The 18,583-nt window shown below is 51.4% G+C and overlaps 2 protein-coding genes across 3 annotated transcripts; one reads left to right on the top strand and one right to left on the bottom strand.

The window, feature by feature from the left end:
* Positions 1-395: 395 nt before the first annotated feature.
* On the top strand, positions 396-6,628 carry GPN2 (GPN-loop GTPase 2; the record flags this gene model as incomplete). Of its 2 annotated transcripts, none has more annotated exons than XM_084242604.1 (5): positions 396-737; positions 1,379-1,535; positions 4,439-4,599; positions 5,589-5,719; positions 6,556-6,628. In XM_084242604.1, the coding sequence occupies 5 exons, from the start codon at positions 396-398 to the stop codon at positions 6,626-6,628; spliced, it is 864 nt and encodes a 287-aa protein (XP_084098730.1). The 2 variants fall into 2 exon arrangements, with proteins under 2 accessions (XP_084098730.1, XP_084098729.1); XM_084242603.1 differs by having other exon boundaries at positions 396-806.
* Positions 6,629-16,994: 10,366 nt separating this feature from the next.
* SFN (stratifin) lies at positions 16,995-17,741 on the bottom strand (the record flags this gene model as incomplete). The annotated part of the gene is made up of 1 exon (XM_084243135.1): positions 16,995-17,741. The coding sequence occupies one exon, from the start codon at positions 17,739-17,741 to the stop codon at positions 16,995-16,997; it is 747 nt and encodes a 248-aa protein (XP_084099261.1).
* Between the last annotated feature and the right edge of the window lie 842 nt (positions 17,742-18,583).

Genomic DNA, 18,583 nt, shown 5'->3' with positions numbered 1-18,583 from the left:
CGCCCGCCGCCGGCTGGTGTCTGGCTGCGGAGGGTCCGCGGGAGGCGGCCCAGGTCTGCGGCCTAACGGGAGAATAAACAAGTTTTTTACGGGATTTTCGTTCTCTTCTAATTCGGGGCTGGAGGCGGGCGTCCGAGGCCCCGGCCGGAGCAGCGGCGCGCGCGGCCACGCCCTCGCCGTGGGGCGGGACTTCCCCGCGCGCCCGGAAGCCGGGGAGGCCGGCGGCGCTCGGCGAGCTCGGCCCTGGCGGCGGCGGGGCCCCTGCTGGGCCCGTTCGGCGACCCCCAGCGTCGCCCTGCGTGTCGGGGGGCTTCCGCCCTTGACGCGACTCGGACGCGGCCGCCCGCCCTGCCTTCCTGCCGCATCCACCTGCCCCCGCGGACAGCGCGCCGTCCATGGCGGGGGCTGCCCCGACCACGGCCTTCGGGCAGGCGGTGATCGGCCCGCCGGGCTCGGGGAAGACCACGTACTGCTCGGGCATGAGCGAATTCCTGCGCGCTCTGGGCCGGCGCGTGGCGGTGGTGAACCTGGACCCGGCCAACGAGGGGCTGCCGTACGAGTGCGCCGTGGACGTGAGCGAGCTGGTGGGGCTGGGCGACGTGATGGACGCGCTGCGGCTGGGCCCCAACGGCGGCCTGCTCTACTGCATGGAGTACCTGGAGGCCAACCTGGACTGGCTGCGTGCCAAGCTCGAGCCCCTCCGCGGTCACTACTTCCTGTTCGACTGCCCGGGCCAGGTGGAACTCTGCACGCACCACGGCGCTCTGCGCAATATCTTCTCCCAGATGGCGCAGTGGGACCTCAGGGTGCGTCTCGGGTTGGGGCAGGCCCATTTTGCAGATGGAGAAACTGAGACTGGGAAGAGGACGTATGCCACGCCCCAAGTCACACAGCCTGGTAGGGCTTGAGGCGCTTTGGAGTGAAACAGGCGTGAGTTCAAATTCTGACTCTGCCTATGACTTGCTGTGTGGTCCTGGGTAAGTCACTTTGTCTCTCTGAACCTCAGTTTTTTCATCTGTAAAATGGATGTATTAGTACCAACTTGGGATTACTGGAAGTATGGAAGGGGTTATGCGGAAAGTGGCGTGGTGACTGTTGTGAACTGGTGACAACAAAAAGTGACAGAGTAGAGTCAGATGCAGCAGGAAGTGAACTAGTCACTGAGAGACTTAGTGCAGTGTCTTGTAAGAAAAAAATGCCCTATATCTCTTGAGAGAAGGAAATGAGCGTGGCTATTAGAATGAAACAGAACCAAGAGGAAACTAATGGGGAGGCTTGTCCTCTTCCCTCAGGCATCATGAGTGATGGGGGAGATATAGACCTTGGTGTTCCCTCCTTCTCCAGACCACACTCATACTGCTTCTTCCTCCCCTCCCAGCTGACTGCTGTCCATCTAGTGGATTCTCACTATTGCACAGACCCAGCCAAGTTCATTTCGGTACTGTGTACCTCTCTGGCCACCATGCTGCATGTGGAGCTGCCCCACGTCAACCTCCTCTCCAAGATGGACCTCATTGAGCACTATGGGAAGCTGGGTAAGAACGCTTGTTCTGAACAGGCAAGGAGTAGAGGAGCTGCTGGGCCAGAGTGAAGTGGAGGCACCAGCTGAAGGACACTGCCTCTTGGGACCTTGCATAGCCTGGTGATAGTATGCACAGCAGGTCGTGGACCCTGCCCGTTTATTTTAAAAATTTATTTATTTATGCATATAAGAGCTGGGGTGTAGGCCAGAGGTGCGGGAGGGTGAGAGGATTCACCAGAGACAGTGGGGAACAGAACAGGCAGATGTACTGAAATGTACTGCTAAGGGGAGCAGCAGGCAAGTCAGGAGAGGTCTGCTGCACCGAGTGGGTCACCTCCCTGGCCAGGGATCAAACTCGTGCTGGAGTGGCTACAGATAGCTTCATAGTGCTGAGACTTAACCCCTTTCGCCACCAAGGAGGCCCCAGCCCATTTATTTTAAGCCAGTCCGTGCTAGATACTGTTCTGGGTTTGGGGGACAAGAGGGATGTGGATAGCGATAATGTACTGTACAGGAACTAGTGATGAGACTGAGTGGCTGGGAGTGAGAATGAGCAGTGCTATTTGGACTGAGGCCTGAATGGTGAGAAGGAGCCAAGCAAGGAAGAGCTAGTCTAGGAAAAGAGGCCAGTAGTGAAGGCTCTTAAGTAAAGAGTTTTTTGCATTCATGGAAAAGAAGTGGGAGAAGCCTAGGGTTGCTGAGCAAGTGGTTGTCAGAAGAAACGATGTCAGTGATGTGGTCAGGGACCAGAACCTGTGCTGTTTGTTTGATTTTTTTTCTTTTTTGACTCCTTTTTCCCCATGTATTATCTAAACACAGAGGAAAGCCATTGATGAATATTAAGAATGAATACAATAAGCTGAAAAGGCTATTCTGGCTGCTTTGTGGAGAATGAATTGAAAGGGACAAGAATGAAAACAGATCCTTTAGGTTTTTGCAGCACCCCAGTCAGTGGGAATGAAGTAGATAGATTCAAACTTACTCAAGAAATAGTTCATGGATTAGACATGAAAACAGAGAAATAGGGCCTCCCTGGTGGTGCAGCGCTTAAAGTCTCAGCACTATGAAGATATCCGTAGCCACTGCAGCATGAGTTTGATCCCTGGCTAGGGATCTACCCACACGGTGCAGCAGACCTCTCCTGTCTCACCCGCTGCTCCCCTCAGCAGTGTAGTTTAGTCAATCCACCTGTCTGCTCCCCACTCTGTCTCTGGTGAATCCTCTCATCTCCTGCACCTCTGGCCTACACCCCAGCTCTTGTATGCATAAATAAATAAAATAAATCTTTAAGAAAAAGAAAATAGAAAACAGAGGAATTAAGGATGACTCTCAGCTTTCTAGCTGGGCCAGTACACCAATAGGGTGCCATTTATCAAAGAGGGAAGACTGAGGGAGAAGCAGACTGGCATGAGGCAGAGGAGTTGCCCAGGGGCCCTATGACTAGCATGTTCTTTCCTGCAGAATTTGTGCTCTGCTGAGCTTGGGGGCTTCAGTTCCTGAAATAGCATCTCCAGCCAGAGGGAACCTAAAACAACTGAAATTTCCATCAGTGAGAAGGAGGGGAAGTTGTCTAAAGGATAACTGTCTGGCTGCCAGTCAGGACTGGAGGGATGTCAGCTCCTTGGAGGGGACATCTTAGCCCAGAGTCTTGGTTCTTGCCTTTGCAAATCCAGAAACCCTATTTTGTCTACACCCAGATTTTCAGTTCTCCTAACCCTCTCTCCCTTCTCACAGCCTCCAGCCCAGGTGGCTACATGGTGATCCTTAACCTTTCTAGCTCTGACTCTTGCCTGCCATCCTCATTTGTGCAAACCAGATGAGGCAGTTTAGGCCTAGAGATATTACATGAATAGCCCAAGGTCGCTGACACAGCTGATAAGTTAGCTGTGATGAAATCCAAACCCAAGTGTATCTGGCTACTGGTTCTTAGTTCTTGATGAAAAATGTACCTGTCAGACAATTGAAAAAGTTTCTTGGACCACACCCTCCACACCCTCAGTGCTCATGAGGTCTGGATGGGTGCCTCCTCCAGGAACTCAGCACCGACCCCACCCAGGCTATGACAAATATATTATAATACAAGGGTTTGTTTTCTACTTTTTGTGGCTTTTGAACTTTTCTACCACCCAGGTTCAGAGAGTTGGGGCAAAACAAAGGAATGTGACTTATCTTCAGAAGAGTCCTATTTGTTCCAGGACATTTTTCATATAGACACAGAAACATCAGTTTCTAATTAGAGCTGACTGGAATGCAGAGCGTGAGGAATGAGTTGATCAGTCTCTGACAGCCTTACTCCCTCACCTCACTTTGGGACAGACCCGCTGAGTGAGCAGCTTAAGTTTTCTAGACAGAAATGGATAGTGCAGAGAGGCCCTTTTTCCTTATAGTAGGAAGTTGGTATTCATAAAACTGAGTCAGGTACTCCGAGACATCTATTCTGGTTTCCTCATCCAACATTAAGAAGGAACTGACCCAGAAACCCAGAAAGGGAGAGTGATTTACCCAAGAGGTAACCCTGCTAGAATGCAGCATTCATTCAATTCAATCAGCATTTACAGAATCCTGTAGTGGGGGAGAGGGTACACTGACTGAGAGCTTCCTGGCGCAGGGATCAAGCACTGTTCATGCTGTGGGTTTGGTATTGTTATTACTATCTTGGTGAAGCGCTGCTCTGTACGTCACTGGGATTTAGAGCATTCAGTCCTCACAAGTTCCATGAGGTGGGTGCCAGAGTAAACGGCAGAGCCAGCAAGCGATACCAAGTATTTTCTTCTTCGTAACTTCATTTCACTGCCTCAACAAACATTTGTTTAATGAATGAGTGAATGAAGGCAAAGGAAGAAAGTAAGTATGATCCCTGGCTTCATGTCTTTGGCCTGATGCCAGATGCTCTTAAATACTAGCTTCTCTCCTTAGCCTTCAACCTGGATTACTATACAGAGGTCCTGGACCTCTCCTACCTGCTCGACCACCTAGCTTCTGATCCTTTCTTCCGCCACTACCGCCAGCTCAATGAGAAACTGGTGCAGCTCATCGAAGACTACAGTTTGGTGTCCTTCGTCCCACTTAACATCCAGGTACTGGGGACTATGGGGCCTCTTCCCTTGGCCACAGGCTCTGGCAGTGCCTGTGACCTCACCACATGGAGGGTGCAGGAAACTTTCAGGACTCTGGTTTTGTCCTAGGTCTGATTATCATTTGGTCCCCTTGGTTCTGGGACCAGGGGCAGTGATGGGCAGGATTCCAGTAAAGAGGAGGAACCAAATTTTGGCCATATCTATTCTGTATCACTGGGTTCTCTCAGTGTGAAAATGGATGACTTCAGAGTCACCAACAAGGGACTTGACCAAGACCAGGGATAAGATTCAGACTTCTTCAAGATAAGCAATTGCTGTTAACTTTACAAAGTAACACCCTTGTGCCTCTTACCTTGCACCCTGCAAAGATAACCTGGGAGACACACGTGCATATAAGATTCCTTTCTGCAGTAGATAGAGCTGGAGAAATTTGTCTCTCTCTTCTTTGTGCCACACTTTCTCCTCTAAATGAGGAGGTGAAGCCTATGTTAAACATGACAACTGCCGCTTGTTGAAGGCTTTCTCTCCCAGGCCCTGTGCTGAGGACTATGCTACATTATTTTGATCTTTCTCATCATGTGAGGATGAACTGTTATCCCTGTTAAGTAGATGAACAGATATTTATCAGATGCTTATTATTAGCTAAATGTATGCCGGGCACTGGAGATACCTCAACAAACAAGCCCCTAATCTCAGGGGTGCATAGTCAAGTAGAGGAGACAGGTCAGTTTATAGGTGTTATAAGATGGTAGGATCAAAGCTATGGTAGGGATAAATCCTGGGGACTGGGTGTGCACAGAGGAACTTACCTGTTTCATTTGGGTGTGTTCATGGTCAGGAAAAGTGGGACGTAGCCGGGCCTCTGGGGACTTGTAGAACTGCTCCAGGCCACGGAAAGCTGCATGGAGATCAAGGGAGTGTCTGGAGATTGCAAGCAGTTTGGTACAACCTCAGTTCCACACACTTCTGTTTCTCTCCTCCCCACCCAGGACAAGGAGAGTATTCAGCGAGTCCTGCAGGCTGTGGATAAAGCCAATGGCTACTGTTTCGGGGTCCAAGAGCAGCGAAGCCTGGAAGCCATGATGTCTGCCGCCATGGGAGCTGACTTCCATTTCTCTTCGTATCCTTGTTCTCTAGCCTCAACCCCTTCTTAGCCACAGCCAAGAAGGGAGATGGGGCCCAGAAGTGGCCACATCTACCCTTGTAGGTGACTGGTTTTGTGTTGACCAATTGGATTTCATGGTGACTGTCTTTCATTTGCAAAGGCTGGTCCCTGAGAAGGCTTCAGGATTGGTTGTACATGAGGACAAGCGAGGATATTGATCTGAAGGAAGAACTAATACAGAGGCCCAAAGATGAAAAGGCAGGTGCTTGGTAGAGGTGGAAGGGTTCGGCTTGCCTGGTAGCTTGAGTGTGAAGAAGACAAGGAGATACAGGGGTTCCGGGAGGGCAGTGCTGGTGGTGGAGGACTTGGGTGCCTTGTGAGGGAGTGTGGACTTTAACTCTTGAGTGGGCAGTGGGAACTAGCATAGTCACAGACATTTAATGAGCACCTACTGCGTGCCAGGTGCCATGCCAGGCCATGTTTTCATTGTGTTTCTTAATCCTCACAACACCGTTTTACAGACGAGGGAAAGAGCTGATGAGATCAGGATTTGAGCCCCTGCAGTCTGACTCCAGAGAGTGCGTACACAGCTGGAGGGTTAGCGCACTCTGGTCCTTTGATCCATAGCAATGTGGGGAAGAGGCAAATGGGGGAGCATCTGCAGCTAGAGGCTTTGAGGGGCTTCTCAAACCCAAGTGTTCCCTGTTATCTGAAGCTATAATTATGAAGAAGGTGGGGAGGGGACAGAAAGGAATCTGCCAGACAGGTTGACGGTGGCATCCATAACAGCTCCTTCCCAGGCCTGTTGTCCATCGCGGCCTATGCTATTTGCCTTGACACCCCTCCCTCAGCACCCTGGGCATCCAGGAGAAGTACCTGGCTCCCTCAGACCAGTCAGTGGAGCAGGAAACCATGCAGTTATAGCAACAATCTGGGCTCTGGAGAGCCAGACACGTAACCTAGCACCGGGGGAAGTGACCACTCCCAGTGAGCAGCGGACAGCTTGGCAGGCACAGATCCAAGGACAAGTCCTTTCAGCCAGAACTGAGAAGCTGGCAAAGGGAGACTCAGCCCTGCCAAGGACATCTAGCCAAAAGGCAGACATGGTGCCCAATAGAGCACCCATCGTCCTCCATGCTTACAAGCTCTGGGCACTACCACCGGGAATGCAGCACCGGCCCCTCCCTGGCAGTGATGGACTGTACTACAATACGAGGGTTTATTTTCTGTTTTTTGTGGCTTCTAAACTTCCTTCTACCACCCAGACCCAGGGATTTGGGGCAGAACAAGGGACTGCCACCTTACCTGGTCCACGTTTTCCCCAAAGTGCAGAAGCATACTGGGGGATGGACAGTCTCCAGTCATGTGCTTTTGTTCATCTCCAATTTTAACAGTGAGCCTTAAGTTTGAATTTTCACAGGCAACACTTCTTAGCTAGATTTTATTTTAAAATATTTTCATTGTATTGCATGGTTTTATTCTGTTTTGGGCAAATGTTAACTAGTTTTTCATTTATGGCAGTGATTAAAATTTCACTTTAAAATGAAAACTGGCATTTGCTTCCTTTGCTTTTGCAGCTAGTTGAATGCAATTCACATTTTCAACCAATAGGTGGCATCCCAGGCTTTTAAAAAAATATTTTTTGCATTTGTAGCCTTGGGGCAGAAAGGGACAGATGGTGATTGTGCCAAAAGTCTTACTTGTAGACACTTGGTCCTGTTAACACACGTGAAGGGCTTGACATTTTACAAAGTGCTTCCATGCACATGGTCCTCGTGGTTCTCACAGCTAACTCTGGAAAGAGGGACAAAATGGGGATGTTACTGAACCCATTTTACAGAGAGGAAACCACAGATAAAGAGTTTGAACTTTGATTCTCTCATGGTCCACTTTACTGACTTAATTGTGAATACTTACTAGTGAAATGTCAAGGCCCCACAGGGGTTGTAGCCAATCAGGAGACAGAGTGTAGATACTTATCGAGAATTACTAAATCACAAATCAGAGGGAAGAGAGATCACTGTGGGCTTGGGCTCTTGGAGGATTCAGTTTAAAAAAATCTCTTCCAAAGTGGCTTTGCCCTTGATCTTAGCCAAAAGGCCGAGAAGCGATCCGAAGTGGCTTTGCAGTGGGGCCTTTCCCTTTCCAGTTTTGGCAGCCACAGCATAAGACAGAAGAGGAAGGGGCTATGAGGAGGCAGCTGTGGCTGGAACAATATGAAAGCCGGCAACCTCCCCTCCCACGCCTGACCATAGAGGGGATAATAACCAGGTGTTGCTTCCCCAGCCTCTTTCATGTGAGGAGTTCAAAGCATCTCACCCCTATTAACACCCTGCACAGTAGGTGGGGAGTATCAACAGACCTAGCCAGGGAAACTGAGGGCAGGAGGCACAGCCTAAGGCTGGCTGTGAGTCACCTGTGGGGCTTGGCGCCCAGGTGCTGGACAAATTCCTCATCAGTTAGGATGTGAGGGTGGGTGCTGTGTTTTTGAAAATAGCCAGAGCTGTGGTCATGGGTTTTGATGCTTACCCCATCACAGAGGCTCCAGCGCTCACCAAAGCAAACCAGCTGGCAGGGAGGCGTCATTTAGAACTTTATGGTCTCACATCCAAGCACCCTCAGCATTACTCCTTTGCAGTCCTTAGTAGAGAAGGGGGGAAATAATCCAAATCTTTATCTTCAGGCCTTGGTGTCACAGCAGGGGTGCATTCTCTAGTGACAGCAAGATGATGCTTCCCCTGCATGGTGGGAGGGTACAGCACCATGCAGAAAAGAGACTGGGTGACTTGTGGGTAAGAGAATGACTGTTCTCCAATATGCCTGACATGTGGTAACCTTTGTAAGAATTTTTTATTTTTCCTTTCCTGATTAAAAACACAAAACTAGGGCCTCCCTGGTGGCGCAGCGGTTGAGCGCTGGGCTGTGAAGCTGCCAGCAGCTTCTGCAGTGCCAGTTCGATCCCCAGCTGCTCCCCGGCCACCGGAGGAGGCTCCCACATGGCGCACAGACCTCTCCTGCCTCCCGCTGCTGCCCTCAGCAGTGTACTTCGGTCTTTCTGCCTGCTCTGCTCCCCGCTCTGGCTCTGGTGAATTCTCTCACCCTCCTGCGCTTCTGACTGTACCCAGTGTTTGTATAAAAAAAAAAAAAAAAAAAATCTATTGTCTTAATAAATAAATAAATAAATACACAAAACTAAAGAAAACATGGAAAATGAAAACAAGCCACCCATAATCCCATAACAGGAAAATTATATATAATACATTTATTATTTAAATATATCTTGGGTGTTTTCCTTCAGTCATTTTTCTATACATGCGGGGAAGCTATAACATTTATCTAAGTGGAGTACGTTATAACTGCTTTGTAACCTGCTTTTTTTAGTTAACACTCATGTAATTAAAAATATAAAGACCTTTTTAATGTCTGCGTGATAATCTGTGGTATGTTGATAACACTGTTTACTTAACCAGACTCCCAACTTTTTGCTATTGTAAATAGTGCCATGATTAACATCTTTGTACCCAAATCTTTGTCTGAGTCTCTAATTTTTAGCTTATGATAAAATCCTGAAAATAAAGTAGACATGTTCGGGTTCTGGATTCATATTGTCAAAATGTCTTCCAGAAAAGTGCCATTTTACATCTCATGGATACTGTCTGACAGGGTTCTCACCTCCAGAACTCACTTCTCACTTCTGAAAACCTTCTGGAGGAAGAAAACATCTGAGGCCGAGGCTTTTCTCTGGCCAATGGCATTAGGATACATGCATTTTCTAGCTCTCAATGGGGAATCCCAACAACTGGGGGTCACAGGTTATTGGAAAGGCTTCCACTCCAGACAAAGAGGCTTAGGAGTGAGAGTGTCACCCTAAAGCCCAGAGTTGAATATCCATTCTGTTCTGAGCTGCTTCTGAATTAGCAAACTGTGCAGCCACATTGGCTGCGAACAAGAAGCCTGAACCCATTAGGGTCTATGGAAAGGAGGCAAGACTAATCTTAAAGATGCTCTGTCCTGGGCCTCCCCGGTGGCGCAGCGGTTGAGCGCTGGGATGCGAAGCCGCCCGCGGCCTCCGCGGCGCCGGTTCGATCCCCGGCTGCTCCCCGGCCACTAGAGGAGGGTCACTAGAGGAGGGTCCCACATGGCACGCAGACCTCTCCTGCCGCCCGCTGCTCCCCTCAGCAGTGAATTCTCTCACCCTCCCGCGCTTCTGACTGTACCCAGTGCATGTATAAAAACAAACAAACAAATAAATAAATAAAAACATGCCTCTATTAAAAAAAAAAAAAGATGCTCTGTCCTTTCTCAAGGTTCCTGAGGGGGGAGTGGAGTAACTACAGCCTGATGTCAGCACTACTAAGGTGCACCCTGTCTTAGAAAACAGTACAAGCCCAACTGCCCCAGAATTCTGGAGGGAAAATTTCTAGCAAACAAGTAGCTCCCCTCCCTTGCCCTCCCTTTTCTTCTCTATTTCCTTTAGCTGTGGAGCCTTACCCAGCCTGTGCAGGTCTGCCCACCTCTTCTCCCTGTTCCCTTTAGAAGGATTAGTTCCAAATTAGCACACACCTCAACATCAGCATCAGACTGCTGAGGATAGGGGAAGCTGTGTGCCTCACTCCAACCCATTGTGTCCACCATTTCCAACCTCTGAGCCAACTTCAGGCAATCCCAGAAGTCTAGCTAGCCAGGTAGTCTAAGATTGAGGGGCTGGGCTGGGCTGGGCATTTGAGTATTGGCAAAATGCTTTGGATTAGAACACACAGCAAATTCTAAATTTTTTTCCCTACCCATCCAAACCCCTGAAGCAGTTGTAGAGGAGGGAGATGACAGGCCCCTTCAAAAATCACCTCAAACAAAATAGCAGTGTGCTTGCTGCACAAATTCAATTCCCCTTCACACTGGACGTTCCCTCTTCCTCTCTATCAGTCCTGGAGTCTCCACTGTGCACTGTGGAATCGGAAACAACAAAGGAGGAATATCGGGCACAGATAAGGTTTTTCCCAACTCATAAGTCATGCCAGGGTCACATGATCTCTTCCGGTCTAAAATCTGCCCCTCTCCAAAGGGGACAAGTCCGATAAGAAAATTTCAGGTTGGGCCTCCCCGGTGGCGCAGCGGTTGAGCGCTGGGTTGCGAAGCTGCCTGCGGACTCTGCGGCGCCGGTTCGATCCCCGGCTGCTCCCCGGCCACCAGAGGAGGCTCCCACATGGCGCGCAGACCTCTCCTGCCGCCCGCTGCTCCCCTCAGCAGTGTACTTCGGTCCTTCTGCCTGTTCTGCTCCCTGCTCTGGCTCTGGTGAATTCTCTCACCCTCCCGCGCTTCTGACTGTACCCAGTGCATGTATAAACGAAACAAACGAACAAACAAACAAATAAATAAAACATGCCTCTATAAAAGAAAAAAATAAAAATAAAAAAAATAAAAAAAATAAAAAAAATAAAAAAAAAAAAGAAAATTTCAGGTTAACTTTATTCTGGAGAATTAAAATGTGCCTTTTTTCCTTCTTTCCTGCCTTCTCTTTTAACAAATATTTATGGAATACCATAATCTGATATATTATATGCTGTACCTAGCCACAGATTAAAGACTCCGTGCTTTTTCTGAGTCTGGGATTTTCCTCTTTTATCTCCAGACAAAGAGTTAAATTTCCCAGAGAGCAGTAAGGAGATTGGGTGGAGATGAGATGAATCAGCTTCTGACACCCCCAGGGTGACATACCTGTCTGCTGCCCCCACAGACATTCCTGGCTGCTGACTCATTGGGCAGGTGGAGCTAAGGGGGTTCTGTGAGGTCACCCTCCAAACAGCAGGGATAGGAGACAGAGCAGACCCCGTGAACAGGGTGAATAATTGAAAAGAAACAAAGTGGGGTGGGGGGGGCCTCCCTGGTGGCTCAAGGGGTCAAGACACAACCTATGAAGTTGTCCGCAGCAGCCCCTGCAGCACAAGTTTGATCTCCTCCCTGCAACCCCCGAGCCTCCATCCCCCACACCCCCGCCCCGCTGCAGCCAGGGAGCAACCCTTATGGCAGGAGACCTCTCCTGCCTCACCTGCTGCTCCCCTTAGCAGTGTACTTCCATCAATCTGCCTGTTCTGTTCCCCAATCTGTCTCTGGTGAATCCTCTCAATGCCCCCTACCCCCACCTCCGGCCCCGCACCTCTGGCCTGTACCCCAGGTCTTGTATGCATAAGAAAATCAATTAAAAAAAAAAAAGAAAGAAACAAAGGATGTAACCAGATTAAGGAAAACTAAACTTGGTGAACCAGCCAAGAAATTGGTTTTGTTGTTTTTTCAATTAAGACAGTTCCTTTGTGCGGGGCCCTGGGGTGGCATTAAATTGATAGCAGAGTAAGAAGGTCTTGATTCTTAGAAAGTCCAAGATAGAGCAGAACAGCATAGCATAATGTGGCTCTTTTCAAACTTATTTTTAAGTCATGAAACTCCAATACACAAAACAGACATATGTGTGGCTATTTTAACCCAAGTGTGTGGAAACAGGGGAAACCCTGACTGCTGGGCTCTTGCCCAGTGGCAGCTTCTGGGGAACCCTCTGAACAGTCAGAAAGCAGCTGCTGTATTTTAAAAGCATGGGCTTTGGAGTTAGACCCTGTTTAACTCCCCTGACACATAACTAGTTGTATAACCTTGGTTATTATTAGGGTAATTTTTTTTTTTTAAGCTGCTTTGAGCACTGGCTTCTTCACATGCAAAACAAAGATGGTAATATGCACTGCTGTGAGGATTAAGGAATGGAAATGCCTAGCACATAGTGGTTGTGCCAGCTGCTATTGTTACTGTTCTGTTCTCGAGTAAGAAGCCAGAGTGGGGCACTGTTGGTCAGAGAGCAATGTTGGTGTAAGCATCTGAAATCAGTTTTCCTAAAAAGGCATCAGTCATTTGGACTCTGTGTGTGTGTGTGTGTGTGTGTGCACGCGCGCCTTGCCTTTCTGGAAGGAGCCACAGTGGCCTGTCTGATCCCAATGCCTTGGCCTCCCTAGGGTGCCTGGTTGGTTTTTACAAGATACCTTAACCCCGGCGCTCTGCCTTCCATCACCCACTACTATGGGTCTACAGAGCTAAATTGGACATTGCTCTCTGAAGAAGCTATATGTGAGAGAGAAGAGAAAAACTTTCTCTAGAAAATTTAGGTAACAAATTTTTCCCATGCCTCCCAAATCCTTGGGAGAGGAAGAACTTTGCAAGCCCCAGACCTCCATTTCGGGGGATAATGTGGCAGTGCAGAAAGGATGGGGCTAGAGTAACTCAAATCTTTATGAATTTAATCTCTGTCTAGACAGCCCTCCCTCAATTCAACCAACTGCATTTCCATTTCTACCATAGAGGACCTGGCCCTAAACCTGGTTTCCAAGCATGAAGTTTTAAAACTAGGTCTTGAACACAAAACCTTGCTGGAGACGTGTAGGAGAAAAGGAATAATGGGACAATTTATCATTCTTAGGGAGCTCTCTGAGGAGATAAATACACCAGGATCTAGCTGGAAACCCAGTGGGAATCAAGTAGACAGGAACTCATGATTGAATAAATGGACCTATACAGATGTAGGAGGTGACAGAACAGATAACAGATTTGCGCTCAGGAAATGTGTTAAAGGGAAAGGGAAGGTGGCTAGTGAAGTTTTGACCTAAAGATGGACTTTGAAATTTGGTTAAAAGAACATTATCAAGGGGCCTCCCTGGTGGTGCAAGGGGTTAAGCACAGTACTGTGAAGCTATCCGCAGCCTCTTTAGCAAGAGTTCGATCCCAGGCTCCGCCAGGGAGCAACCCACATGGTGCTCCTGTCTCGCCTGCTACTCCCCTCAGCAGTGTATTTCAGTCAGTCTGCCTGTTCTGTTCCCCGCTCTGTCTCTGGTGAATCCTCTCTCCCCCCACACCTCTGGCCTGTACCCCAGCTCTTGTAGGCATAAATAAATAAATCTTTAAAAAAAAAAAAAGCTCAAGTGGAGGGGACAGCGGGAAAGGGGGAGTGACCACCATGAAATTTCCAGCACAACTTGGCATTTTGGCATTTTCACCTACTTTGCCCTCTGGACTGGTATTTTTTTAATAAAGATTTATTTATGCCTACAAGAGTTGGGTTGTAGGCTAGAGGTGTGGGGGTGAGAGGATTCACCAGAGACAGAGCCGGAGCAGAACAGGTGGATCTACTGAAACACACTGCTGAGGGGAGCAGCGGGTGAGGCAGGAGAGGTCTGCTGGGCTATGTGGGTCAGCTCCCTGGAGGAGCCTGGGATGGAACTCATGCTGCAGTGGCTGGCAACAGCCTAATAGTGCTGTCTTTGACCTTTGCACCACCAAGGAGGCCCCTGGACTGGTATTTTTTTTCTTTTTTCTTTTTTTTTTTGTGGGACCCTCGCCGGTGGCCAGGGATCAAACCGGCGCTGCAGAAGCTGCAGGCAGCCTCGCAACCCAGCGCTCAACTGCTGCACCACCAGGGGAGGCCCATGGACTGGTATTTTTAAGAGATATAATTCATATACCATGGAATTCACCTTTCTAAAATACAAAGTCCAGTGTTCTTCAGTATTCACAAAATTGTGTAACTATCACAATTTATTTATTTATCTATTTATTTATTTTCAAAGATTTATTTATTTTTATACAAGAGCTGGGGTACAGGCCAGAGGTAGGGGTGTGTGTGTGTGTATGTGTGTGTGTGTGTGAGAGAGAGAGACAGAAAGAGGATTCACCAGAGACAGAGCAGGGAGCAGAACAGGCAGAAGGACCGAAATACACTGCTGAGGGGAGCAGCAGGAGAGAGAGGAGCGGTCTGCTGCGCCATGTGTGATTCTCCTGGGATGGAACCCGCACTGCAGAGGCTGCGGACAGCTTCACAGCGCTGCCCTCAACCGGCTGCGCCACAGGGGAGACCCAACTATCACCACAATTTAAATCCAGAGCATGTCAACGTTCCCCAAGAAACTTCACACCCAAAAGCAGTTGGACTGAAATATACATGTCATTGACAAAGGAGGCCTAGGGCCTTCTGACTAGCGCTGGCTGCTAAGCCAGCTCACACCCTCGCCATCTCCTTCAACACCGTCACCTCTTGGGTAGCTCCTTTCCTTCCCTTGAAAGGGTAACCACGAGTGGTGTGGAGGGAGTAGGCAAGTTGCAGCCCACGAGAAAAGGAGAAAGAAGTTCCTTTCCCAGGACCTACCCTATTAAGAGAAAGTCACCAGACCTGTCTGGTCAGAGAAACCGGGTCACCTCCAGAGCTGAGGGGGAGTCACTAGCCCCGGCCCAGAGTTTCTGCCTGGTTGGGAACCTTGAAACTTAACACACTTCCAGCAAAGGAGGGGAGAAAAAGGGGGGGCGGCCCCCACAGTTCATCAGAGTGGCCCTGCCAGCTTCCCCTACAGACACGGGCTCTGACAAGAGCGCGTCAACTTGGGTGCCCGGAGTGTGGCCACGCTTGAACTGGGGGGCCCCTCAGGGGGCTGCGGGCGGCGGAGTGAGCCGAGGCCAGGCCGGTTCTCAGGTGGCCGGCCCAGGCAGGAGCGCTGCTCCTCAGTAGGGGCCCGACTGGTCATTCTGCTTTGGGCACAGAAATGTCGGCGGAGTCCTTGACCACCGACGCTGGGAGGGCTCCTAACAGCTAAGAACATTTCGGGGGCGACTTTACCTGCACTTATTTTCTCAAATTTCACCACCACTCTTAAGAAGCAGGGACTGTTTTTCAAATCTCCAGTGAGGTAAGAGCCTTGGTCGCGGAGGGCAGGGCGTCAAGCCCAGGTCTCCCGGCCACCGCCCCGGGCCGGCCGGCGGAGCGCGCGCTCCGGGCGCCCTTTCCCCGCGCCCGCGCCGGCCAGCCGGGTCCCGGCCCCGCCTGCATGAGCCGATGACTCAAAGGGCCGGGACGGCTTTTTCCGCGCGGGCCCGCCCCGCGCCGCTGCTCTGAGGATGCTGAGCTCCCCGGCCGGGCGGGCAGCAACTTGCAGGAGCGAAACCCGCGAAGCGCCGCCCTGGCACTCGGCGGGCGGCGGGGCCCCTCAGACTCGCTGCGCGTCGCGGCGCCGGCGGGGCCCCTCGGGCGGCGGGAAGACGCGTCTTGAGCCTTCGCCGCTCACCCCCCATTGGCCAGTCAGGCGTTAGGGGCGGGACCCTGAGCAGAACCCTCCCGTGATTGGAGAACCTCAGCCTCGGGCCCGCCCCTAGCCCCCGGCTCTGAAGCCGCGACCCAGCCGGGCAGCCGCAGGCCTAGGCGTGTTGCTGCCTGGAGCGGAGGCGGCGAGCTCTGCCCCCCTCCACTGGCCTGCGCTCCCAGTGGCGCTTCCAACCAGCTTGCGCCTCTTCTCGGAAAGCGGGGAGAGAGGGTGTGTCTCAGATCTGAGCTCGGTCTCCCTTCTCGAAGATCTGAGCACCCGATGGGACTGTTACCCACTTTCAAATCTGGGGCGCCCAGTGCTGCTTGCTATGACGTATCCCTGAGGCGCTGTCCTCAGATCTCACACTTGAGGCTTAACTGGTTTCCTGTGTCCTCAGATTTGAGCTCTTCCGTCTCTGGCCCCATGAATCTGGCCACAGCTGGCCCAGGAGCCTCAAAACCGCCTTTGCATCACCTGACCCTCTCAGGACCAGACTAAAGTGTTTGGGGCCACCCTGGGAGAGCTGAATCCCCAGCCTCTGACCTGGAGTTACCAGCCCCAGAGTCTTGCCTGTGGGCCGCCGCCTGGTAGGTCAGGCCCCTAAATCAGAGGTCCAAAGTCAGGTTCTCTGTAGAACCTACGCCAGTCCCAGTTCCAGCCCTCAGCCAATAACTAGAAAAGACAGGCGTGTCACAGGGGAACTTTATTGAGAGGAAACATGGTCACACCCAGCAGACATACTTTCCCTCTTGTTCTGGGTCTTATTCTCACACAGACACACACACACACACACACACACACACACACATCTCCAGCCTTGGCCACACAGTCCGTATCAGACACAAGGGTGGGACCCTCCTCAATTCTTAAGATCCAGAGGCAGCAGGGGCAGGAGGGAATCAAGAGCAGGGAAGAAGTGGCCTGGTTTACAGGTGGGGTCTCGAAGAAGGGGGTGCAGAGAGCAGGGCTGTGGGATGACCAGTGGTTAGGAGCACCCGACAGCTGCACGAACAGTGGGCTCCCCTGGCTCCAGGTGGCCTCAGCTCTGCTGGTCCCGTCGCAGGGATCTTTTCTGAGCTGGAGCAGAGCACACAAGGAGAAAGGTCGGGCCTCCCACCCCATACAAGTCCTCTCTGCTGGGGGTGGGGGACTGGAGAGGGCAGGGCGGGGAGGGTAGCAGGCCTGCCTCAGCTCTGGGGCTCCTCAGGAGCCTCGCCCCCCTCTTCCCCGGTGTTGTCGGCCGTCCACAGCGTCAGGTTGTCTCGGAGCAGCTGCATGATGAGGGTGCTGTCTTTGTAGGAATCCTCGCTGAGGGTGTGCAGGTCAGCCATGGCCTCGTCGAAGGTGGTCTTGGCCAGCGAGATGGCCTCCTCGGGACAGTTGGCGATCTCGTAGTGGAAGACGGAAAAGTTCAGGGCCAGGCCCAGGCGGATGGGGTTGGTGGGCGGCATCTCTTTCTTGCTGATGTCCATGGCCTCCTGGTAGGCCGACCGGGCTGAGTCGATGATGCGCTTCTTGTCGTCCCCGGTGGCCACTTCGGCCAGGTAGCGGTAGTAGTCGCCCTTCATTTTCAGGTAGAAGACCCGGCTCTCGGCATCCCCGGCCTCCTTGATGAGGTGGGTGTCCAGCAGGCCCAGCACGGTGTCACACACGCCCCGGAGCTCAGTCTCCACCTTCTCCCTGTACTGTTGTACCTCCGGGCCCTTCTCCTCCGAGCCCTCCTCGTTGCTCTTCTGCTCAATACTGGACAGCACCCTCCAGGCAGCCCTCTGGCCGCCCACCACATTCTTGTAGGCCACGGAGAGCAGGTTTCGCTCTTCACAGGAGAGCTCCTCACCCTTTTCCACGGCGCTCTTCATGAAGGCGGCCATGTCCTCATAGCGTTCAGCCTGCTCTGCCAACTTGGCCTTCTGGATCAGACTGGCTCTCTCCATGGCTCTGGGGACAGGTAGGCAGTGGGGTACTGGCTGCCTCGGGACCAGTGCTGGACTCTGCACCTCTCCTGCTCTCTGCCTGCCTTTTGGCTGGAAGGCCTGGCCCTGAGAGGGGTGGGGAGGGGCGGAGGGCGGGCCTGGAGCCTGGGACCTGCCCCCATCTACTATTCTCCCCACACCCTTTCCGGCTCTTCCTTAAAGGTAAAAGGGCCTGGACATGGGGGGGGGGGGGTGAGTCATCGGGACAGTCAGCAGGAGAAATCCGGGCGTTGGCCCCACCTGTACAGGCAGCTCTCCAGGCTCCAGATTGCCCCCTCTTGTGCTCAGCCCCATTACATGGGTGCCCACGTTAGGAAGCTGGCCCAGATTCTGAAATCAGATCCTCCCTCACGGTGTCCTTCCAGGGGCTAGGAATGACTTCAGCTCAGGCAGAGCCCATAAAACCAGGTGCAAGAGGAGGGGTTCCAAATCCTGCCAGGTACATCCCCTGGCTTCGTGCAGGTGAGATCATTTGTGTCTAGGTAGGGATACATGGTTTTCTCAGCACTTTCATATCCATGATCTAATTTCACCCCTGGTCTGTCTCTGTGGGGCGGGCAGGATGATGACTATTACTCCCACTTGGGAGATGGAGATACTGAGGCTGAGAGGAGTGAGACTTACTTGGAGTCACAGCTACTAAGTCACCTCGTTCTTCTTGCTTTGGCTTCCCTTCCTTCAAAGCCTCTGAGCAGTGAGCTGCACACACTCTTTCAAAAATGAGATCCAAGCTTCTTCCAGAGTCTACCTGAAGTGATGCCACTGCCTGGTCCTCGCCGCCCCCCCTCAGGATCCTGTCCCCC

Source organism: Talpa europaea, assembly GCF_964194135.1.
Source record: "Talpa europaea genome assembly, chromosome: 9".
Classification (NCBI taxonomy): domain Eukaryota; kingdom Metazoa; phylum Chordata; class Mammalia; order Eulipotyphla; family Talpidae; genus Talpa; species Talpa europaea.
This window is presented reverse-complemented; position numbering and strand designations above follow the sequence as displayed.